The 24,731-nt window shown below is 39.8% G+C and overlaps 1 protein-coding gene across 3 annotated transcripts in view; it reads left to right on the top strand.

Annotated features, from left to right (window-relative positions):
- Positions 1-24,731, top strand: part of TBC1D5 (TBC1 domain family member 5) — a 588,062-nt gene that overhangs the window by 323,845 nt on the left and 239,486 nt on the right. For all 3 annotated transcript variants that reach the window (XM_018053168.1, XM_018053179.1, XM_018053183.1), the window contains 4 exons: positions 14,847-14,949; positions 21,368-21,456; positions 22,982-23,032; positions 23,130-23,199. In XM_018053168.1, the coding sequence (XP_017908657.1) occupies positions 14,847-14,949; positions 21,368-21,456; positions 22,982-23,032; positions 23,130-23,199 (313 nt within the window). The remainder of the gene's footprint in view (positions 1-14,846; positions 14,950-21,367; positions 21,457-22,981; positions 23,033-23,129; positions 23,200-24,731) is intronic.

The following is a 24,731-nucleotide window of genomic DNA, read 5'->3' as shown; positions in this document are numbered from 1 at the left end:
TACAGCCTTTTTTCTGATAAGGGTTTGTTAACTAGAAGACTTATTTGTGTTGATCTTCCCAAAGTCTGGTGCCACTCTCAGAAAGCACTAAATAAAGTTACATTCTTACATAGCAAAGATACAGCAACTTACAACAAGTAAAAGGAGTACAGTGATTTATAACAAAAGAAAAGTAATTAACTCAAAAGTCTAGTGTTGCTAACATCAGAACTACTATATATCTTTTTCCATATCCCGTTTACATTGATTAACATCCTCCCAGGTGCCTAAAAGATAAAGAATATGGAGGCCTGGCAGCAGTCATTGAGTCAACAGTGAAAACCCTCTACCAATATGATTTTTAGCTCTTTAGAAAAGGCTCTGTATCTTTAAGATGCTTTAAGCTTTGTGCCTCTCACAGTTGGGCTGTAAGCAATTCACAAGTTGTAAGAGGTCCAGGGGAACCTGTTAGGCCAGCTAGACAGTTATCAGAGGGGTTTTAACTGAAACATCCCTTTCAAATGCAGAAAAGACTAAAGCCCTGATTTGACATTTTCCAGAGAATATCAGGAGAGCAGAGTACAAAAGCCGGCAGATGAAGACTTATTTTATTCAATCTAAATTAATTTCAGTTGAAATCTCCACATGTGCCTGGGGGCTACCAAACTGGACAGTACACATCTATGGTTTTAAAGAGAAAGTTTTAGCAATTATTAGTGAATCCACAAAATATCAAATGACAATATAAAAAAAATGGAGGAAACAAAGCTTGCTGAAATAAAGAGTCTAAGGTTTGGACCATATGGGGGAGACAAACAAAGGGGTCATCGAACGAGAAGGCTGGTAAAGGTCTACCCGTGTCTTGGAGAACCAAGTGGGACAGAGCGGAATGAGCTCAAGAGTGAGCTGCCTGAGGCGCAGACGGCAAGGGCCCTACACAGAACCATGCAAGACCAGAGGCTGGGGCTGCGGGCCCGAGAGGCGACCGGACCGACCCGTAAATATCGCCACAGTCACAGTGACAAAAGGAAGCTACACTTTAATCATTTACTTCAAGAGAGGCATCTGAGGCATCTGAAGCAAAGATGACACTATTCGGCAATAGCCTATAAATATGTTAATTCGTAAATGATAGTATAGACACTGTAAATATACTTTTAAAATAATCCTTGATAGATCAAATAACAGACTTCTTTAGTATATAATATGGAAATGATACTTTATTCTGAACTCAATATTTCCCATCATTTTAAATAATACTGAATTTCATATAACGTTAAGCCTTTGAAGCATGGCAAAACTGGTTCAGAATGGACGGCTCAAGTTCTGAAGTAGAAATGCTATAAATTGGAAGCTACTTGATTTACCTTTTGATTATCAGTTTTTTCCCTATTCAGTAATAAAAATGAGAACAGTAACAACCTCATTAGGCTGAAATAAGGAACAATTAATTGAAATGAATACAAAACCCTTTGAGGCAAAAAAGGTTAGTAGAATAAAACAATATTAAAATTAGTTGAAAGAGAAGATAATATTTAATTCAGTGACATATTCAGATCAAATAAATTCTATAATGAGAAAACAACAGCTTACGAGATGAAATTATCTTGTTTAAACTCAGACTAGAAGGTGGATAATAGTATTTTTTAAGTGCATTTATGTTTCTGAAGATTGAAAATGTTAGAGATGTTATTACTACAATTGAAAAACACTGATCATAAGTGATAGGTTTCACAATCAATGAGCATTATTTAGGCACCACCCTGACTCTGCAGTAAGACAGAAACGCCCTCCAGGGGTTACCAGAGGTCTGAAAGATGAGGCCTGGGCTAACAACCAGGGAGGTACTTGTTTGCCCTGGTATTTTCCACCCTTTATTCTGTTTCTCTCAGGGTCTTGCAAGTTACAGCAATCCAAGTACTTGACACTGATAATAACATAATGAAAGTGAAAGAAATGAGGAAACTGTTCACACTATTGTATGCCCATGTTTACCCTGGGAGAGTACTTGGCTTGTTTTCCCAAGCTCCACTGAGCAGGGGCCGAGATCCCCTGTGCACTGCACTCGGTGCTGAGCCCATGTGCTCAGGCACTCACAGAGTGAGTCTTCATCAGGCGCTCTCAAGTGCTAATGGCTACTGTATAAGCCAGCACAGATACAGGACATTTCTATCATTATAGAAAGTTCTGCTGGACAATACTGTGAAAGTAAATTGCTTGCTGTTCTGGTTTTGTACTGTATATGACAGGAACATATGCATTTTATTTTTTATTCACAGTGAACTTTTAGAGACGGCCTGTGCTTAATATTTACTTCTGTTTCCTGTCTCTGCCCTTAAGAAACCTCCTTGAGCTTTTATAGTATATGTCTTACATGAGTTTTTGATCAAATTTAGCTATTATGTAGTGGATAGTGTAACATTAGACTACTTTGAGAATGTTTTCTGTATTAATAATATACAAAAGTGATTTTACAAAGTTTTTTTTTCCCCTCCTTATTTAAAGTCCATCTCTACACTTCCCATTTTTCAGAGAAATGATGCTGGTTCTCTAATCCAACAGTGATTATCACACTAGTGCAAAGTTAAGATATCCTAAATGTTGGTGTGTTTTATTCCATTTCCTCCAAGCCCCCCCCCCCCCGTTTTTTTTAGTTAAATAAAAACCAAATTCCTCAGGGAAAGAAAATTTTACAAGCAATTTCAGAGCAGAATTGATTTTGGTGTGTGTTAATGCAGACAATCTGCCCAGTGTTAAAATGTTAAAGAGAAAAAAAACCGCACAAGCTGCCATGTTCGTGTGATCACACCAAAATAGCAGCTTGTGTTTATACTTCAGTCTCCTCGAGGTGGACTGCAGGCGCCCCGCGCCGCGTGGCTGCGCTCGCTGCGTGTTGCGCTTCTGTCTGATGCCGGCGCCGCACACGCTTGTGCATGCCCGACCAGCCCTCACATACGCACTTGTTCTCAGCCGCGGAGGTGAAAACGACAACACAAGCCGCTCTCTGCGGGTTGTCGGCAACCTGTGTGTGTGTTTCTTAAATATTAAAGAGGGGGAGAAGCAGATTTTCAGGAACACAAGAAACAATTCTTCCGTCAAGTGGCCTGTAGTCCTTCCGTATTTCACAGCTCTGACGGTAAAGCAAAATATTGGGTCCTCGCGGTTCCCGCCGTGTATTTAGGAGGATGTATATCCTGTACTGCTCATGTTTTTGACACGTATTTTTCTCATTTCTGCTGCATGTAAGCATGCAGATTCTTACTACATATTTGTTCCAATTTATGGGATGTTTTTAAGCTTGAATTTTTTTCTAGCATTTGCGTGAAAATGGAGGTGTGTCTGCGGCGATCTTGGTGCTGACTGCACCCGCGCCCCTGGCCCCTGGAGCCTGGGGGCGGCGACCCCCAGCAGCCGCAGAGTCTGCCCTGAGCTGCGGGCCAGAAGGGTTCTCCCTGGGAGATCTGCTGTGTAAATGAAGCCAGCGTCTTTTAGCACTGTTTATATTTCTAAACTGCAGGTTCACATACTGACCATGAAGAGGTGAAAAGGTAAAGTCCGCTGGGTGGTGGAGTACTCCCTTATGCTGAAACATTCCTCCTCGGCCCAGCCCGTTCAGTAGAGTCACAGTATTTTAGGAACTTTCATGCAGATTTGGAATTGACACTACTTTACTCCTTCAAGGATAAATGCTTTAAATTGATTTCAATTTTTTCTTAATTGTTGAAATACTGCAAAATGAAGTCTTTCCGTGTGACAGAGCCTTGCACTTAAAGTGCATATTTCTGTCTGCCTATATTTTTTTTCTCTCAATTATGGTACCAGTAGAAAGTTTTTTGTGTTTTTCTTTTATTTGAGGCAGTGGGGTTGCTTGCTGTGTAACTCGGGGCATTGGAGAACTAGGAAGAAACTTTGCTGACAGCCTCCATTCAGATGGTGACAGACGTGCCCCCCGTCCCCCGACACTCCAGCCCCACTGCCTCTGTCCCCACTGTCATTCTTGGACATTTCCAGTCATCCTAAGTCTTCTCACCTGGATGGTGATTCCAAACTCCCACTGCCCCTGTTAGGCTCTGGGAGAGTGCTCTGCTACCCTCCTGGGCTGGGTCACACCCTTGTCATCACAACAGACTTGCACTTTCTTCTCTGTGCCTTTTAGAAATCGGTGTTCACCTCTAGTCTATGGCCTGTGAAAACTGCATAATGCTCTTACTGTCATTTGTTACAAAAAACAAAGGCAGCAGAACTGTGGTCTAGCCTTTAGTAAGCTTTGCCTTCTCACCTCCAGTCCAAGTTCATGACTTAACTTTCATTTTTCATTGGTTGGTTGGTTTGTAGGTTTCTGCACTTATTTATTCATTCAGCAAATACTACTTGAGAAATTACTAGGTAGCAGCTACTATTCTAGAAGTTGAGGATCCTGATAAAGAAAATAGTGCCTCTTCCATTCTTTTATAGAACCCTGCATATTTTATTGTAATTATCTTCCTTTTAAAAATATCTGTGTAATATCTATTTTCTTGTCTAGATTTTAAGTATTTAGTTTTATGTTTTTATATTTTTGCTATTCCCCAGCACCTGGCATCCATAATAAGCACTGTGTCATTGGTAATCATCTTAAATCCTTTTATTTTGCAAGTGCATAAAGTTGAAGCTCAGAAAGAATGACTTAATATAACTTGTTAATGGCTGCAGTGGAAATACTACCTGGGACTCCAGGTCTTTCTGCTAGTCTATAATATTTTATGTTAATCTTATTTGCCTGAATTTACCACTTTCTTGTTTAATTCAAGAAGCTTTTATTGAACACCTTCCGTATGCATAACACTTTGTGAGCAAACAGGAGATGGAAGCATGAATGGGCTACTTCAAGTCTTAGCCAGAAAGCTGTGGAGATTAAATACGCCCCTATGGTTTCTGCCCTCTGGGATCACCTATTCTAATATAGAGTTGCTCAACCTTGGGAGTATTGATGTTTTAGACCAATTAACTCTGCTGTGAGAGGCTGTGCTGTGCACTGTGGAGTGCTTAGCAGCATTCCTGACCCCTGACTACTGCACCTTCTGTCAGGCCTACATTTTAGGTCTTTCCAGGGCATCGGGGTATCTTGTCTGACAGGAGGGTTCTCTGAGGCACAACTTTAGAGTTTTCTGAGAGCTTAACAAAGGATTTTGCATTCACACCCTTGGTTACATCTTTCGACCTTGTTTTTCTGTGTCTTATGTTTGATCTTGGCCCAGAGATGGAGTCTTACTGCTTCGTGTGTGGCCCGAGAGGATGAGAAGGAGACAAGGTTGGGCTTGAAATGCCTGTGTATTGAGCAGCCCTTCCCTCCGCTTCCCTCCTTCCTTTGTTGTAAGGGCCGTGCAGCCCAGGCGGCAGCTCTGCACTGCCTAGACAGGCTCTTGGGCCCCATCACCTGTGTATTGGGTACATTTGCAATATTCCAAATAGGCTGCTGTGTTGCTAGTACCCAATAAGGAATCTTTGTCTCCACTTTTCTTATGATGTTTTCCTCACTATGACTTTCGCCCTCGCTGGCAGCCTCATGGGCTGTCTGGCTGCCTAACCGTCTCCTTCAGATCCTTTAGTCTTTTCACTGTGGCTCTGTGCGACGTTCCAGCTCCTGTCCAGTCCCAAAGCTACCTCTACTGCATATTTAAAAAAACAAAGGAAACAGCCCAGTTTCATATTAAAAGCTGTGTTCATTATCTCTTGCTACATATTTCATAGTTGTTGGACATTTGGGAGCAGCCGAGGCCCTGGGACCTCTGAGCGTGCAGTCAGGTGTCGGCTGGAGCTGGGGTGGTGTGGAGGCTGCTGAGGGCTAGAGGACCCATGTGGGTCTCTCCTTTGTGCTGCTTAAGTGTCCTTTCTCTGGAGGAGTCTTCCCCTAAAGCAAACAACCCAAGAAGGAAAGGCAGTGTGTTAAAGAATTGGTAGGTGTATTTTTAAACCAGCACAGTCTGCATGCGGCCTCCCAGGTTTCCCAGATGCCCTTTTCCTCCCTGTCTGGCCGGAAGCAGAAGTGTGGGCGGCGCCTGAGGCGGGATGCGCTCAGGAGCGGCACGCTGTGGTCGCCTGTCATGGCCGTGCACGTCCCAGCGGCCAGGGCTCCCTGGAGAGGATGCTGGGACGTTCAGTCCAGCTTCCTGCCTGGCAAGAGGAGAGGGCAGATTTGGTTGAATGCGGGTGGTGAAGCCGTCATCCCAAGCAGGGAGGACAGGAATTGGAAAGCATCTGTCCTCCTTTCATCCCGGCTCGCTGGGTTTGCTTGATTTTTATTTCAGTTTTCCTTTAATAAAACAACAAACTAGAGTAAGACATTATAGTTATCTTGGTGTTTAATCGTATTCTAGGGAGTGTTCATCGCTCATTTTAAATTTTAGACGGATGCTGGTGGTGGAAGTTCTGGGTTTGAAGTGTGGACACAGCATCAGTTATTGTTCCTGCAAGCCCTCCGGTGCGGCTCCATCCTCCTGCTTGGCGATAAACCTTCAACTAGGGCTTTGTTTTTTCCCTCGGGGCATCTTATTGAATACTTGCATCTTCAGTAATTCATCTGGGCCCAGTGCTTTGTCTGTTTTAATACTTCTAATTACCTAATTAGGTGCCATAACGCAGTGACAAAGCCCTTTGTCATTTCACTCTTGTCTTAACCCTTTTCTTGCTTAGGAAACACTCCTGTGTCTCTTTGTTGTCTGAGGAACTCTCCATCATGGATACACCTTGGGTATTTGCCTGGCTCCCTTTGTGTCTGGGTCGCGACCAGCCAGGCCCTGTTGAAATCAGGTCTTCCCGGTTGACTCGCATCAGGTACCTGGGCTCCTGGTTCTTGGTCTGAAGTTGGGGTTTCGTTGTCCTGCCTCTCTCACTTCTTGATTCACCATACCCTGCAGTCACATGGGAAGATTTCCAGAAAGCAAGTAGAATGGTTGTCATAAACTGCTTTTGTGACAGAATTAGTGCCATTTATCATTCATAGATCTTAGGTGTCCACAGGCATCCATGAGTAAGTGTAATGGACATCAACAGCATTGTTTCAAAATTATAGTGATCTGTGCTTCAGGATAACTAAAAATTGACAAGGGTCAGTTTTTTTTTTTCATACGTGTATTTTAGATAACAGTGAAAGAAAACGTGATAGAATTACAGTTTTACCTTTTTACAGCCTCTGATGAGTCAGTCTAGACAGTGATCATTGGTCGTCACAGAAAGAAAAGCTAAAAATCTCTGCCTCCTGATGCAGGCACCCGGCACCATCTGTACCCGTTGTCCACTTCTGTGTTGTAAACCACCCCCAAAGCTTAAGAGAACAGCACAATTAATTTTGTTGATGACTCTCCGACTTGAGGAGGGCTGAGCCGGCTGTTTTTCTCTGTACCATGTGGTGGTAGCCAGACCAGCTCAAAGTTTAAAAATCAGAAGGCATGTCCATCTGTCTGGCTCTCAAGGCTGGAACTCGGCAGAGACGTTGTCTGGAGCTGGAGCTGGAACACCTCCCCAGGGCCTCTCGTGGCTGCTTGACGTCCTAGCAGCGTGGTGTCTGGGTTCCATGGCTGTTTGCAGACAGGGAGGTGGACAGAAGCTGTGTTGCAGCATTGCTCGCATGGCCATTCGTGAGAAGCTTGTCGCTGAGGACCATGCCTGTGCAGAGGGGTGGTGGTAGGCTGCCCACCGCTGTGTGGGAGAAGCGCCGGAGGATTCCGGGATGTGCGCTTGAAGCAACCATATCTTCCATGAAGGACCGTGTCGAAAGTTGAATTTGAACCTGTTGAAGTCTCTAGACCTCCTTACTAGTTTATGGGAATACAGGGAGATGAGGAATGTGTTCCATAAAATGGAAGAACAGGAGGTAAAATTAAGAATGTGGGAAGTTTGTACAGGGTAAAGGGTTTGATTTTTCTAACAAATGCATTATAAAAGAGAGAGGGAGAAGGAGAGAGGAAGGGAAGAGAAGGCAAGGAAGGAAAGAACGGACAAGTCTGTGGAATACATCTTCAGAGATATAGCAACAAATTTCCGTGTACAGATGCTTCTTGGAACTTGATTGAAACAAACTGAAAAACTTTTAGGGAAATTTGAACACTTGACTGCATATTTGGTTTAATCAGTCGATTATTTTTATTAGTACAGTGTTAAAGTAGTACTATGGTTGTGTTTTTGGAGTCTTTATATTTTAGAAATAAATGTGTCCTGCAATATTAGTGACATCTCAGGGTTGCTCTGAAGTGCAGCGCTGAGAGAAGAGGACCCATAAAAGGGAATTATTGCTCATGGAGCTGGGCGACTGTGCTGGGGTTCAGTCCATTATTGACTCTCTATAAATGTTGGAATTCTCTATAATGAAATATTTTTTAAACTTAAAATGAAATCTGTATTGCCTACGAATTTGGAGTTATTTCAAGTTACAAAACAAAATGCATACACCAGATGCTTATACCTCTGGATGTTAATTTACAGTATATAAAATTTGTCTATTTAATACCTACTCAAATCTTGAGAGAGAAACTCCTGTACTTTAAATGTTGATCAATTAAGTTGAATAGGAATTATTACCTTTGTTTCTATCAAGTAAAAATGTTAGATGATATTAGTCTAAATCCCATCATGGAATACATTGATATTCCTTTCTCTTTGCTTATCAGAGTTCATCCTCACCTATTTACCATCTCTATTTTCTTTTTTGGCCAAATTCAGAAATTTCTTCTTTTGGACTCTCAATTTTTAATAATAACAGAATTCATCTTCAGCTCCTGTTTGTTGTGATTCTTTTCTCCTTTTTCTCTTCTTTCTGATGGTTTGGCTTGAGTGAATCATAAACTTCTCTAGTTCAGTGATAAATTTTTTTCTCTATCTCATCTTTAATGAATTTACCACCATTTCTCTTTTTGCATGAAACTGCAAAGTCACTCTTGATTTTTCAAAATCTTAATAACTTTGATCCCAGCCTCGGTCTGTATTCTGTGATTTTTGCTATTGTTTCAACAGCAGATTTTTCTTTCCCAACGATAATTTGGGTTAGACTGCTGTTCAGATTACCTGCCCTGAATCAACACCAGATGTCAGGGAAGCTATTTTGAAGCTTAAAACCTATCATCAAAGGTGTCTATCACTATTCCTAGAAAAGCTGCTCACTGCTTTTCTCCCTTTTATTTCTGATTCCTGTAGATAGAATGCCTTCTCACTTGAAGCTTGATAATACACGAATCAAGTATTTTTTGTAGGAAATATGTTATTATTCAGGTGTATTCATCAACCTTATGACTCGTAGATTCTTCTGTGTAACTCTAAACTCATGGAATTTTATTCCACTGCCTATCTCTGACTCATTGATTAGCAAGACAGTTGGGAAGTACTGCTACCCTGCTCACTATCCAGGTACACTGGAGCAGGTATTAACCTCTCTAGTTCCGTTCTTACCTATTACCTTCTGAGCCAGATTCTTTCAGCTGGTAACTTCTGTGAATGTCAGTTCTTCCAGATTCTGAAAATACATAAACTTTTGTCTCTGTTTCAGAACTCTTCTGAAATCTTTCACACCTTACTTGTTTCATGCTATGGATTCTTCATCACAGTTTAGAGGACCTCGTACTTTTCTGGAAAAGAGGGTGTCCTGAGACTTCATAAATGCATTTCAGCTTTGTAGACTAGACTCGTGGACAGTGTGCAGTCACACAGCTATGCCCTGTCTGCCTAATGCACATTTTCAGTTGATAGGGTATTTGCTGAAGGTTCAGTTCAGTTCAGTCGGTCAGTCGTGTCTGACTCTTTGCAACCCCATGAATTGCAGCGCGCCAGGCCTCCCTATCCATCACCAACTCCCGGAGTTCACTCAGACTCGTGTCCATCGAGTCAGTGATGCCATCCAGCCATCTCATCCTCGGTCGTCCCCTTCCCTCCCAGCATCAGAGTCTTTTCCAATGAGTCAACTCTTCACATGAGGTGGCCAAAATACTGGAGTTTCAGCTTCAGCATCATTCCTTCCAAAGAAATCCCAGGGTTGATCTCCTTCAGAATGGACTGGTTGGATCTCCTTGCAGTCCAAGGGACTCTCAAGAGTCTTCTCCAACACCATAGTTCACAAGCATCAATTCTTCAGCGCTCAGCCTTTTTCACAGTCCAACTCTCACACCCATACATGACCACAGGAAAAACCATAGCCTTGACTAGACGGACCTTAGTCGGCAAAGTAATGTCTCTGCTTTTGAATATGCTATCTAGGTTGGTCATAACTTTTCTTCCAAGAAGTAAGCGTTTTTTAATTTCATGGCTGCAGTCACCATCTGCAGTGATTTTGGAGCCCCAAAAAATAAAGTCTGACACTGTTTCCACTGTTTCCCCATCTATTTCCCATGAAGTGATGGGACCAGATACCATGATCTTCGTTTTCTGAATGTTGAGCTTTAAACCGACTTTTCCAGTCTCCTCTTTCAGTTTCTTCAAGAGGCTTTTTAGTTCCTCTTCACTTTCTGCCATAAGGGTGGTGTCATCTGCATATCTGAGGTGATTGATATTTCTCCCGGCAGTCTTGATTCCAGCTTGTGCTTCTTCCAGCCCAGCGTTTCTCATGATGTACTCTGCATAGAAGTTAAATAAGCAGGGTGACAATATACAGCCTTGACACACTCGTTTTCCTATTTGGAACCAGTCTGTTGTTCCATGTCCAGTTCTAACTGGTGCTTCCTGACCTGCATACAGATTTCTCAAGAGGCAGGTCAGATAGTCTGGTATTCCCATCTCTCTCAGAATTTTCCACAGTTTATTGTGATCCACACAGTCAAAGGCTTTGGCATAGTCAATCAAGCAGAAATAGATGTTTTTCTGGAACTCTCTTACTTTTTCCATGATCCAGCGGATGTTGGCGATTTGATCTCTGGTTCCTCTGCCTTTTCTAAAACCAGCTTAAACATCAGGAAGTTCACGGTTCACATATTGTTGAAGCTAAAGGTGGGTAGTTTAAATTATCTACCTGCAGTTTGATTCTTAGAGATCTCTAGTTTTTAATCTCCTGAGTGTTTAGTATGCATTTAAATGAAACTGTAAGTTGACATGTAATGTAATTTACATTTTTAGTAGTTAGGTATTAAACTCTCATAGTTCATGGATATTTGTTACAAAGTGAATATTGTAGTTTTTAGCACTTTCTCCCATAATCCATTCAGATTGCAGTAGCCATTGGGAATTTGGTGGTCCAGTGTGCATAGACAATTTCCAAAGTGGTGTTAAAGAAGCAGACATATAGACTCACTCGGCCGTGTGACCTGCCCAGTCCTGAGATAGGAAACCTGCTTCAAGGCAGGGTTAGAGTTAAGTCATCCAATGAGCAAGGAGAGGAAACCATTTCACCTCAGAAGGATTACTCTATTTTTACTTTAGTGACGTTAAGTTTTTCCAGGAAATTTCTTCTCAGCATTTTATTAACTAGTCACCTGTCTTTCATCCTGATTACTCTAATTTGGGGTATTTGACTTTCTAAAGAGTTTAGCAGCTTTCTTTTGTCCTAAATAAGTCATTTAACAAGCTTTGGTATGTATCTCTTACTTCAGCTCTTTTGACACTTTCTGGAACTTCTTTGTCTTCTAAGACATAATATCATTCTTGCTCTGCCACTTCTCTCAGCTAATTTCTCCTCTTTAGGAACTCCAGCCTGAGTCTGGGCTGTCTAGAGGGCCAGCACATTGAGATTTATGCATGGATATGAGATGCCCCATGGACTGTTTATTCCAAGCCCCAGAAGAGAGGCTTCCTTACTGCAGGAGAAGAGATCAGACTCCCATATCTGGGGACAGACTATATACCTACGGGAATTTCAAGCCAAAGTCAAATGAACAGATGAAGATGAAACAGACTATAATTTATTATAAAAATTAGAATCAGGAAAGAGATGCCTCACAAACCACTAGCATAGGCCACATGGGGTCCCAACCTGAACTGGAAAGTTCGTTCTAACTCACAGGGGCCTGGAGAGGATCAGAAGGACGCAGAAAACAGCTGAGCCCAGCAGCGATAGGAAGCGGTAGAGTCGGCACGTGGCTGACATCACCGCGGGTGTGCCTCTGGAGACTCAGGAGGCCCACTCTTCTGATGCGGCCTGTGCCTCTGTGCTCTCAGTCTCCAGCCTCCCGCACGCACCCTTATCTTCCGGTCCCCAAGCCACCTCATTCACGCGTGCGGCATGTCAAGTGCCCATCCTCAGGCCAGCTGTGGCCTCTGAGCTGGACTCCCACCACCAGGCCTGCTCCTGCCGCTGTTGCGGTGTCTCACCTGGTCCCAAGAGCAGTGTGATCATTCTGCTTCAGAGATGAAGCCTTTAGGCAACTGTCTACTCCAGTCCTGCAGCCAGCAGCTCTGCAGCAGGAAGCTGAACACAGGCCCTTCTCAGGCCTGGGACTCTCCATCTCACCTCAGTGTAATATCCTCCTCTCTCCTTCCTCTAAACTCCTCTTGCAGTCTTTTTTCCAAATTAGAATCCCTCCAGTACTCTCTTCTTTCTTTTTGCTTCAGAAACGTAGAGTCATCTGTTGCTCTCCCCCCGCCGTAATGCTGCCTTGGAAACTCCTGTGTGCCTCCCGCCTTTCCTCTGCCCTGTCATCCTGCCCCAGCCGGTGGCACCTCCCGGAAGCACGTGCCCTCTGTGTCACTAGCATCATGCTCAGAATTGAGCCCTCAGGGCTTTCCTTCTGATGGGGTGACCTTTCCCACAGATGTTCTGTGTTCCTCTTCTCCTAAAAATTCTCGTTCAGACCTTTTGTGATTGAACCCATTTGACTGCTTATTTCTGTATGATGTTAGGAAGCCTTCTAATCCCATTCTTTTACCCATGCTGCTGCTGCTGCTAAGTCGCTTCAGTCATGTCCAACTCTGTGCCACCCCATAGACGGCAGCCCACCATGCTCCCCCATCCCTGGGATTCTCTAGGCAAGAATACTGGAGTGGGTTGCCTTTTCCTTCTCCAGTGCATGAAAGTGAAAAGTCAAAGTGAAGTCGCTCAGTCGTGTCCGACTCTTAGCGACCCCATGGACTGCAGCCTACCAGGCTCCTCCGTCCATGGGATTTTCCAGGCAAGAGTACTGGAGTGGGTTGCCATTGCCTTCTCCATCTTTTACCCATAGCTGTCCAGTATTCCCAGCACCACTTATTGAAGAGGCTGTCTTTTCTTCATTGTATATTCTTGCCTTCTTCATCAAAGATGAGATGCCCATAGGTGTGTGCGTCTGTCTCTGGGCTCCCTGTCTCGCTCCACTGGTCTGCGTTTCTGTTTCTGTGCCAGTGCCGTCCTCTGACTGTCGCTTTGCAGTGTCGTCTGAAGTCAGGAAGGTTGATTCCTCCAGCTCCGTTTTTCTTTGTCAAGATTTCTTTGGCTATTCAGCATCTTTTGTGTTTCCATCCAAATTGCAAATTTTTTTGTTTCCAATTCGGCTCAGTTATGTCTGACTCTTTGCGACCCCATGGACTGCAGCTTACCAGGCCTCCCTGTCCATCAGCAACTCCCGGAATTTACCCAAACTTATGTCCATTGAGTTGGTGATACCATCCAACTATCTTTTTGTTCAAGTTTTGTGAAAAATATCACTGGTAGTTTTATAGGGATTGCACTAACTCTGTAGACTACTTTGGATGGTACCGTCATTTTCCCAATACTGGTTCTTCCAATCCAGGAACCTGGCGTCTCTCCATCTGTTCGTGTCAACTTTGATTCCTTCATCAGTTTTCTGCATACAGGTCTTTTGTCTCGTCAGGTGGTTTATCCCTAGGTATTTTATGCTTTTCATTGCAATGGTAAATGGAACTGGTTTTTTTTTTACTTCTCTGATGTTTCACTGTCAGTGTGTATGAATGCAAGGGATATCTGTATTACTTCTATTATATCCTGACTGATTATTTTTGGATGACATTCATTCTTATAGGGTTATCCCTTGGTATTCATGAGGGATGGAGTCTGGGACTCCCACAGATACCAAAATCCACGGATTGTTTAACTCTCTTGTATAGAATGCAGTAATATTCACAGATATAACCTATGCCTGTCCTCACATAAATCATCTCTAGATTTCTTATAATAGCTAACACAGTGTAAATACTTGTGTAAATAGTTGCTGGCAGGCTAGCACATTCAAGTTTTGCTTTTTGGAACTTTCTAAAATTTGTTTTTCCTAAACATCTTTCATCCATGGTTGGTTGAATCTGCAGATTCGAGAGCCACATATCCACAGGGCTGAGAGATTCATTGTGTATTGCATTCCTCTGTGTTTGCTCTTTGGGTTGTTGCCATCTTTCATTATAAACAACTATTTATGCTCCTTTCAGGTGAATACTCTGCCCTTTTTATTTCAGACTACCTCAAAGCACCTGGTAGAATTTTTGATCCAGAGATCATTTAAGCAGTATTGACTAACTCATTCCATTGAAAGTGATGTTTTAATCAAGTAAAACTAATGGTGTGGTAATGTATAATAATTTAAATTCTGATATTTGCAGGAAAAAAAAGATAATGATTTTTTCACAGAGTTGGTATTTACAAAATCACGTTATACCAAATGGGATTAAACAAAGCAGTCCCCCACACCATCAGGCTGTACGCCGTTTTGCTTAAAAACTGTTTATTCATCACATGGTGATCGTAAGCATATGAAGACATTTGAAATGTTCAGATGTCAAAGGTACCCCTTCCCTTTGTGACACTAATCTCCCTTTTCTCATCCTTTTTGTCTTTAACACATCAGTCCCACCTCTGGCATAAGCTGCATGGCAAAGACAGACCTGTACTAAAACCAAAAGCCGCCCTTGGCACCTCTCAGAGATGAAAGTTTGAGGGTAATTCTTGAAATTGTGTTACTCAGTTTCAATCCTCTGTTTTCTTTTTTCAGGTTTCCTGAAATGCAGTTTTTCCAACAAGAAAGTGTGAGAAAAATTCTTACAGATGTTCTCTTCTGTTATGCTAGAGAAAATGAGCAGTTGCTTTATAAACAGGTAATGAAAATATCGTACAGGTGGCATCCATTGACTCAGAATTTTCTATACAGCTTGACAAATGATAGAGCAATAATGTAGCCTTTATTGTATCCAGAGTTGTATCATAATAGTAAAGCAATCAAAGAGCTGCTTGTCAGCTGCACGGTGAGAAAAGTAAGCTCGCTGGTGCACATATGCTTCTTCCTTATTATGAGACATTCCGCCAAATTGTCTTCTATAAGGCATTCAATCTTTTTTTTCAACTTTTGGGAGTTTGTTTATAAACAGCATCTTTGAAGGCAATCTAGTAATAGAACTTTTCAGAGTTGTAAACATAAATATTGTTTCTAAGCACAGCGTTTATAAATGCATGACATGCCATGAGGAAGTGATCAAGTGTCCTTTTACTCTTTAAAATCTACCAAGAATATAACTTCAGAAAGTTTCTTTAAACTTTCTGGAATTTATATGATATTCTTGGGATCTTGATGTTTAATTCATCTAGTAATTAAAGAAGATTATTGGATTATGTGTATTCATTTTGAAATGTAAATTATTTAATATATAAAGAAGTATCCAGGTTTCTACTTAAGCTAATGGGATTCCAAGAAAAATATACAGAGTTAGATACTTTAATGTGTCTCAGAATGCATGTTAAGTGAGGATTCAAACTATTAATAAATTCTCTGACAATCCAAAGTTGTTATGTCCACTGCTGACCACCTAAATTCAGTGTAACAGAAGACACCCGCATGGTGAGAGCAGTGTTTTTATAATTTGAGATAAACTTGATTTATTTAAAGATAATAAACCAAGTCATATTGCAGTTGTCCTAAATAATATATTTGTTATTCTCTACATGGAAATATGCAAAAGAACTAATTTTATCTTAGTTTTGATATTACTAATATATATTTTATATTAATTACATGGTGGTAATGAGCTTTTAAAATGGGAAATGGAAAAAACATATCCTGTTCATAATGGCAACCAAAACTATAAAATGTCTAGGAATAAATTGAATAATATAAGAATAAAAGCTATGTAAAGAAAACTATAAACTTTATAGAAGGATACAAAGGTAGAGTTGAATAAATAGGAAAGTGACAACATGTTTTTAGGTGGGAGGATCCTAAGTAAAGATACTGTTTCTTCCTAAATTAACATATAAATGTGTTATCATTCCACTGATAGGCTAAGTGAGAGAGAAATAATTTTTTTAAAGCTGGACACAGTTATTTTAAATTCAGTGCCCAACAGCTTTATAGTAATTTTCATGGCAAGAAAGAACATAGCTTACTGGTTGCGAGCACTGGGTCTAGATTCTGATTCCTTCATTTGTGTCTCAGCTCTAACACTTCTTAGACAATGCATAGACTTGCCTCTTCTGATCTTAAAGCTTTGTTGATGAGGGCGGTGCTCTGTAGAGTTAAAAGCAGGTAGTGCTCCTTATGACTTCGTGTTGGTAGTTATCGTGGTGATCATGGTTATAGTCATTAGTAAATGTGCTTAAGTTGCCACAGAATTTAGGGGAAGGGGAGAATGACCTAAGAAGACATGAAAAGTGTTATAAATGTTACGTGATCAAGGCAGTGTAACAGTAGTGTGGAAACCGAGAGAGAGGTCAATGGAGCAAGGTAAGAACAGGTCCAATCGTAAGTGAGAGCTTCATGTAAAATAGGGCATTTCCATTCAAGGGGAGAAGGACATTGAATTGCTGTATTTGACTTTCCATCTAGAAACAATTAAATTAAAGGTATAATTGTAAGAACTAAAACTACATAAAAATTCTGGGAAAGAAGAAACATTTAGGAGAATTTTTTGATAACCTCAGGGTAGAAAAGGCCTTCCCTAGCAAGATATGCTGTCCAGATCAGACCCAAAGTGCAGAAACCAGCAGCAAACCAGAAAGGAGACAGGGAGAAAATAAATCTCCATCTGTGTAGGACTTTTTGGAAGCCAGTAAAAGAAAATTCTAGTAAGACTGACTTAAAATCTAAGAAAGTTACTAACACACTTGCAAGAAGTCATCAGGCGCAGGCTCTTCGCCAGTGATCCCGGTTCATTTCCGTTGTTCTGTTCTCTGTCTCATTTTGTTGCCTTTTGTCTTCAAGCCTGTCTCCTCCGTCTTCTCTCTCCTCTTTGAAATATCTGGGAGTATCTCATGATGAAAAATCTGATGATAACCAATGAGGTTAGAATATAATTATGCCAAGTTATACATTTATTTCCCCTTTTCCTTTACAGAAAGAAACAACTAGATTCACGGACAAGGAAAAAAAAAAAACACATTTTAATTGCGTGGTCCACCGTTTGTGAGGCACGCAGCACGCTCGTTTGTGAGGAAGGCTAAAGAGAAGCGGGGCAGACCAGACACGCTTAATAATTTAGACAAAGCCTATCGGTCACTGAGCAGGAAACTATTATTAACTACTGCTGAGCATCACCTTCTAAGACTTAAAATTACTCCCTATACATGTTAAAAATTCTATAGATTCTATAGATGTAGAAATAATCCCTTACTCTAAGAGGATTGGATATTTAGCCCGATCAAATTTAAGAAAAAACCTTGAGTTTCATCACAAGCTGTTAAAGCTATTATTTTGTACTAGGTGACACCCCGTTTAACATCGACCATATTGTTAATAGTTATGGGATTTTGTTGAATTAATGAGACTGTTATCATGTAGTAGAATGTCTTGCGGAGTTAATTGAAACTGCAGAGATTATATAAATGGTATTAATGAACTTTGACTGCCTGATGCCTCAGCTTTAATAAAGACTGCTTGGTGGGCTAAATGAACACAGGCAGATAAAAGAACAGGTTCAATTTGGTGAGCCTACAGGCTGTTGATGAGGAAAACTTTGTTACCTTCATTTTCAACTGACATGAGTTTGGAGCGCAGTGACTGCTGAGGATCCAGCGGTGAACGAGGCTGTAAGCGAGCAGGAGCACCGACGTGCGGCCGGAAGCGAACCACCCATTGTGGAGGCCAGGAGTGTGCTGAGGACACGTTTCTTTTCCGTTACATTTCATCAGATTTACAGCACGTTGAATTTATTATCATTCTTTCCAGATCTCTTTTCATTTAAAGATGTCTATTTGGTTGTCGATTGTAATTAATAATCAGGTTTTACTAGGATAGAACTGAGAGTAAGAGCAACAATTTTTTCCAAGCCTGTTTTAGAAAAATGTACCTAGTTTAGTTGGATGTGAACCCTGAATGTGTAAAAGGCTGTCTTAGTGGTATTCAGGGGATTCTGAATTTTACAATTTTCCATTGTACAAAAAGCATTCTTTAATTGATGGGAAGTACTGAAGTATAATTCAGTACAGTTCCTTTCCATTTTTCATCATATTGTAGCTTTCACCAATGTGTTGATAAATGCAATGTGTGCCCTTCTAGTGGGAGCTGTTCCACTCATCCAGTCGCTATGCAGTGAGCACCTTGTGTATGCTGAGCATATAGTAGGAGCTGGGTTTTCCTAGGTATGCACGGATGCACATACACATGTACATAGACATATGTGTATCACTTGCCAAGTTTATAACCACACAGTACTTCCATACTCATTTGATCGTGTATCTTGCTGTCCAGATCACTGGCTCCATAATGGTTGGGAGGTGCTCACTCCATTCATTTTTGTGTTCTCGATACATCGTAGGTAGTTAATGGATAATTTTTGAAATAAATAAAAGTAAATGATGTATGGGCAAATGTAGACAGTGGAGAGAGGTCACAGAAAGTGGAGGGAAGAGAACATTCAAAGAAAGTGAGAAGATGCATTTAGGCAAGAGCTGTTTCTTACTAAACCATCCATAAATAGTTTTAGAAAACATTGGAGGGAAACGTTCCAGTCCGAAGATCACTGACACCACCACCAACGACTAAAACCTGGTCATCAACCTAATAAAAACTATGCAGTTTTATTACATATTTTTGGACTGGAAAATCTGGTGTTCTTAGAAATATCTATTTTATTCAAGTTAATACAATCACAGTAAAAAATAGTTTTTGTCTAACATTTTCTGTAACTAAATTACATTTTCATTTGGATGAAAAAAGTTATTAGGCAAAACAGTTTTGAGGAAAAGAATAGAAAATATGGGGAAATGGAGTATTGTGCAGCTCAAATCGTGACAGTAGTAAAGTTCTTGGTAAGAATGTATAAATTAGTAGAAGACCAGTAAAAACAAACCGAGAAAAAATGAAAGCCAAAGATCCAGTTTATGATAGAGATGACATTTCAGAGCTCTTGGGAAAAGATGGATTATTCAGTAAATGAGGATTACTCAATAAATTAGTTTAACTCTTAGGGAGAAGAAAATGCATATTTATTCTTCAGGGCAAAAACAAATTCCAGATGGGTAAAGAATTAGCTGTAAAAAAGGAACTTGTAATTTAACTTAATTTCAATATGATGAAGGTGTCTTTGGTATGAAAGCAAAAGAAATTATAAAAGATGATTTATTGATTTGACTATTTTTAAAGTATATGGTTTCACTTTGACATGAGATATCATCAAAATTAAAAGGCAAGTTATAAACATGGGAAAGTATTTGTAACAAAAATGACTAAGGGTTAATTTCCTGAATTGCTGAAGAAATATTACAAATCATTAGGGAAAAGGAAACTCTTCACTAAGAGAAAAATGGGCAATTCATTAAATAAAAGTGGCCACTAAAATGTTTGTGTTCAATCTCACTAGCATTTAAGTAAGTTAAATCAACTATTTGTAAAATTTGATGGGATTTTTTAAAAAACACTACAAATAAAGATGAGAGTGTATGAAATGGTTTGGGGAGTTTTATGTCTCAAAGTGAGGGGATCGTTAAAGGGCAGATTAATTGTATATATCAAATATCTTAACTCGTTTACCCAGAAATTTTTCTTCTAGGGAGTTTGTCCCAAGGAAACCACCAGAGATAAGCAGAAGGACTCCTCAGGGACATCTGCCGCGGTTTCCCTCCCCTGTGTCTGGCCTTCCCTCCTTGCTTTCCTGTTGGTTTTTTTTGTTTGCTTTTGCTTTTCTGTAGTTCTCTACAATGAGCACCTCTTACTGTCATGATTAAAAGTATGTCACTCAGTTTTTGAAATAATCTGAGATTATTCCAGAATAATAAGCCCCTGGTAATATTTTTAAACCACTTTAGCAACACTTCATTCTTTCTGGGTCTCTACCAAGTCCTTCTAAGGAGCAGTCTTTTCAAGATTTGTTTAGTAGGTGATGTTTACCTAAAAAGATTGAAGTGATGTGTGGTAATTTGTCCTAAATCACAAATGAATCGTCAGTGGGCCCTGAATTATTTTGTAAGAATGTCATTAAGCCCTTCTAATTCCAGGCTGGTGAAGACTGGTCAGTGAACTCTGACAGTTTCCTCCTGGGTTACTTGGTAGCGCAGAGCTGCTAGGCCGGTGCACAGGACTGTGTGGCTGCCCCTCACAGGAGGTCTTCTCTAATCCCATTAGCAAAGAGCGGAGACTTTATTGTTATTTCCTGAGAAGGTGGCTTTCGTGCTCTTTTTTCAAGAGATCATCTTAGATAAAAGGAAAATAGTAATTGACTCACTTTAAAAGGCGGAAAAGAGTATGATCTATTTTTAACTTGCTCAAATATGCTTTTGATACCTAAGTAGGGAGAAAAAATCTCAACTGATCTGGAATATCTTATTTTTTCACAATAATGGATAAATAATGGATTTTTATAATAACCTTTGAAAGGCAACTTAGTAATTAATACCTTTTTGTTTCTGTCTATTTATGTAATCCATAGATGAACAGAATGTAAGGACAAAGAAAATTATATTGGTGAAATCACTAAATAAATTGAAAAGTAACCTTATAGTTGAAATAGGAAAAAAAAATTATGGCCATCTTGGCTTGAACACCTTTAAAATTTTTACTTTGAAAACTTTGTTTTCCTTCATACCTGCTAAAGATTATTTCCTTTATTATCCAACATTTCCAGCTAGCTGACTTCAGCTCTTCCTAAATCTACAGACATCCTAATTTTCAGCCATTATATAATGAAAACATTGGATGTAATTTCCTTAGGTCTTCAGTTCTTAGTTGCCCTTCTTACTACAGATCTTTACACTGTAGCTCATGATTATAATTTGCATAAATGAAATTCATATTTATGAGTACAGATTCTGAAGCAACTGACAGGTGCAAGGTTGTCTACCATGCCAATTTATTGTTTGTTGTGTTACTCAAAAGAGAGCTGCTTTCCATGTTTTAAAGAAGAAGGCGTGCTGTGGTTGAATTGGAAGTCAAATTCTAAAACTAAATCTCCTTTTGTAGTTTTTTATGTTTTTGCTTCTGTGTATAATATGGAAATGCTGGCGGTGGGGGTCAGCTGCAGGGCTCTCAGCTGAGCCTGTTCTGTCCACTGGTGAAACCTCAGCATCTGCCCCATGCTTTCTCTGTTCCAGGGAATGCACGAGCTGCTGGCTCCCATCGTCTTCACCCTCCACTGCGACCACCAGGCCTTTCTCCATGCCAGTGAGTCTGCGCAGCCAAGGCAAGTTTTTATGGGAGCTCCATCTATTTTTCAGCCCTGTTGTAATCTTTTTTTTTAACCTCAACACCTTTTACATTGAAGATTTTGTAAATTGTAAGCATTTGTTTGTGGTTCATGTGGCTGAACCACTTAGTAATTGTAATCCTATTTCAGCTATGGGGAAACTTGGAATTCTAAATATTTTTGTAAGTCTTAGAGCTGTACCAAAGGAAGACATATATCTTAACGAATCAGGAAGAGATTTTTGTTGCAATGGCGAAGTGCTGACAGTTGTTACTATTCATACATTCCATCATACAGTGACCCGTTCTCTCACACTAAGCTGTAAGAGAACCTATTCTGAGACATATTTTGTCCTCCCCAGATCCAGCTCAGTTCAGTTCATAAACAGAATAGTTTCACAAAGAACACCAATTTGAAGAAATACAAATGACTTCCCATGTTTTTTAGATACATTATTATTTCCAGCAGATAACTTCAGTAATTGTATTTAACTTAGGCTGATTGTTAGAATTTATTTTCTAACTTAAGATACCCTCACTAGGTGGGCAAGAGAAGCAGCCAGGAGGCGTCTTGGGAATGGAGAGCCTAGGGACTGTAAACCATCAGGAGCGTTTGCAGGCTGGCCCCTCTCTGTGCAGGAAACAGAGAATTAGCATGTACCATTTCATCTGTTTGTGCATACAGTCCTTGTTAATCAAAAGTAGCCATCCGTTTCGCTGAACATGTATCAGGGCGTTTGTCAAATCCACTCTAGTTTACTATATCGTAGGTTAGCATTTTCTAGCTCCTTGGAGTTTTTCCAGTTACACTGGCTGTATTGGAGAATTTCTTGAATCTGACTATAATAACCAGGTCTTAATTGCCTTGGCCTCAGTTAGTCTAAAGTATGATAAGGATGCGGTTAGTGTTGAGATCCTCTTCTCAGGGCAGTTCTGTCTTTTTAAAAATGTACATGCAGACTATACTTCATAGGAAAGTGCACACGATGGAAAGTAGCTTTTTAAAGAACAGCTTTTAAATGAGTTGGGCATGCTTCTTTAAGAGTTTCAATCCTTTATAAAGTAAAAGCAGCACTAAAATAGATTTGGAGGAGGTCACTGATACTAAAACATATTAAAAGTAGAAGCCACTGAAGGAAAATAAATCAATGTTTTGATACGGGATCTGTGACCAGTAATTACATATTTTCTTGTTTCATTTGGATGAGTGATAGATTGTGGAGCAGTCCGTTGATTCTAGATCAGGCACATTCAAAGACTGTATTGTCACATTCAGCATTTGTTATTTGGAATAATTAGATAGTTACATCCCTGTGGTAGAGACAGGGAACTAATTTGTTTTCGATCTTTGTAGAAAGAAACATTTCATATGTTAATAGAGTTGCTCTTTTTATTTAAAAAAGGCTCATGTTTTTTCCTTTACACATTATATGAAAGCTGGCTTAGAGTATAGATAAGGCAACCTCTGCATCTTTTTCTATTAAAAAATTACACATTCTGATCTCTTGCATTGCTGTTTTAAGTGAGGAAATGAAGACTCTCCTGAACCCTGAATATCTGGAACATGATGCCTAGTAAGTACAAAAACTTTTTGGTTATTTTTATTTTTTATGCTATTTTTACCTTAATGAAGATTTAACATTAGCATTATATTATTTTTCTGATTTTTAGTGCAATGTTCTCACAGCTTATGGAAACTGCTGAACCTTGGTTTTCTACTTTTGAGCATGATGGTCAAAAGGTAATTATAGTACAAATATTTTCAATGTATTTGAGGGAACAAATGATTTCAGTAAATAAAAGTGTAAAATCAGAGACAGAAGCCATTATTATCACTATAAAAACAAAAATATAAAAATGCCTGTGAAATAAGTTTGAACTGGGGTTCTAAATCATGCCTCTAATTATTGACGGATTTACAAAGGTAATATATAAATTTTCATGTAAATAAAATAGAAACTTTCTTTTATATGTGTATAAATTATGCATGCAATATAATTTCTTAAAAACTGCTATAAATTTTGAATGAGAAGTGTATTAATCTGCTTGATCTCTGCTGTGAATAGACAGGCCCTGAAGTATGTAGGTAAACTGTATCAAGTAGGTTGTTTTACTAATGCATCACTAAGTTGAATTTATATGTTTAACAGCAATAATATTTACCCTTTCTCTCTCTCACCTTTATTCTTTAACTGTAATTTTTGTGAAATGACATACCATAGTATTCACCTTTTTAAATGTACAATTTAAGAGTTTTTTAATAGATTCACAGTGTTGGTGCGTGCATCTCCACTTTCTAATTTCAAAACATTTCAGCCCCCTGGAAGGAAACCCTGTCCCACTAGCAGCCACCCCTCGTTTCCCCTCCCCAGAACATCCGGCATCACTAGCGTATCCTTTGTTTCTTTGAGCTTGCTATTCTAGACCTTGCACGTAAGTGAAATCGTACAGTATGTGACCTTTGTGCCTGGCTGTTTTGACTTGCAGCATGTGTCAGTACTTCATCCTTTTTCACGGCTGAATAATGTTTCCTTGCATACATACATGTCACATTTTACTTTTCCCTACATCAGTTGGTAGACATTTGGGTTCTTTTCACTTTCTAACTATTAAAAATTATGTTGGTCTGAACATTTGTGTACAAACTTTTTGTGAACATATGTTTTCATTTCTCTTGGCATATCTCTAGGAGTGGAATTGCCAAATTAACTGTCATTTTAAACAAATATATATGCTAACTTAGGGATCATTCTGGCCTTTTCATTGTTATTGCACAATATTGGGAAAATTGCAAATTATTCTGACAAGGTCTGTTGTGTTAAGAGTTTTGGGTATATTATTTTCTATGTGACTAATTTCTTTTATATTAGTATAATTGAATGCATTCTGGTTAGAAACCATGTATCACTCAGTTCTTTCATTTTATCTCTTAGCCAATGAGATGGATAACTAATGCTTTTTATGCCTTTGGTCGAGGTCAGGACGAACTACTGCCTGCAGGCCAATTTGGCCTGCCATCTGTTTTTGTACAGCTTGGGAGTTAAAAATGGTTTTACATTATTAAATGATTGAAAAAATATCAAAAGAAAAATAATATTTTGTGACATGTAAATTACAGGGAACTCGAATTTCCATGTCCATAAAAAAGTTTTGTTGGGATACCGCCATGCCTGTTTGTTTACATACTGTCTTCGGCTGCTTTCTCATTACAAAGGCAGAGCTGGGTAATGGCAGCATGGACTGTGTGGCTTGGAAAGCCTCAAACATTTACCA

The sequence above is a fragment of the Capra hircus genome, chromosome 1, assembly GCF_001704415.2.
Source record: "Capra hircus breed San Clemente chromosome 1, ASM170441v1, whole genome shotgun sequence".
Classification (NCBI taxonomy): Eukaryota; Metazoa; Chordata; class Mammalia; order Artiodactyla; family Bovidae; genus Capra; species Capra hircus.
Note: the sequence above shows the minus strand (reverse complement) of the source record. Positions and strands in the feature narration are given on the sequence as shown.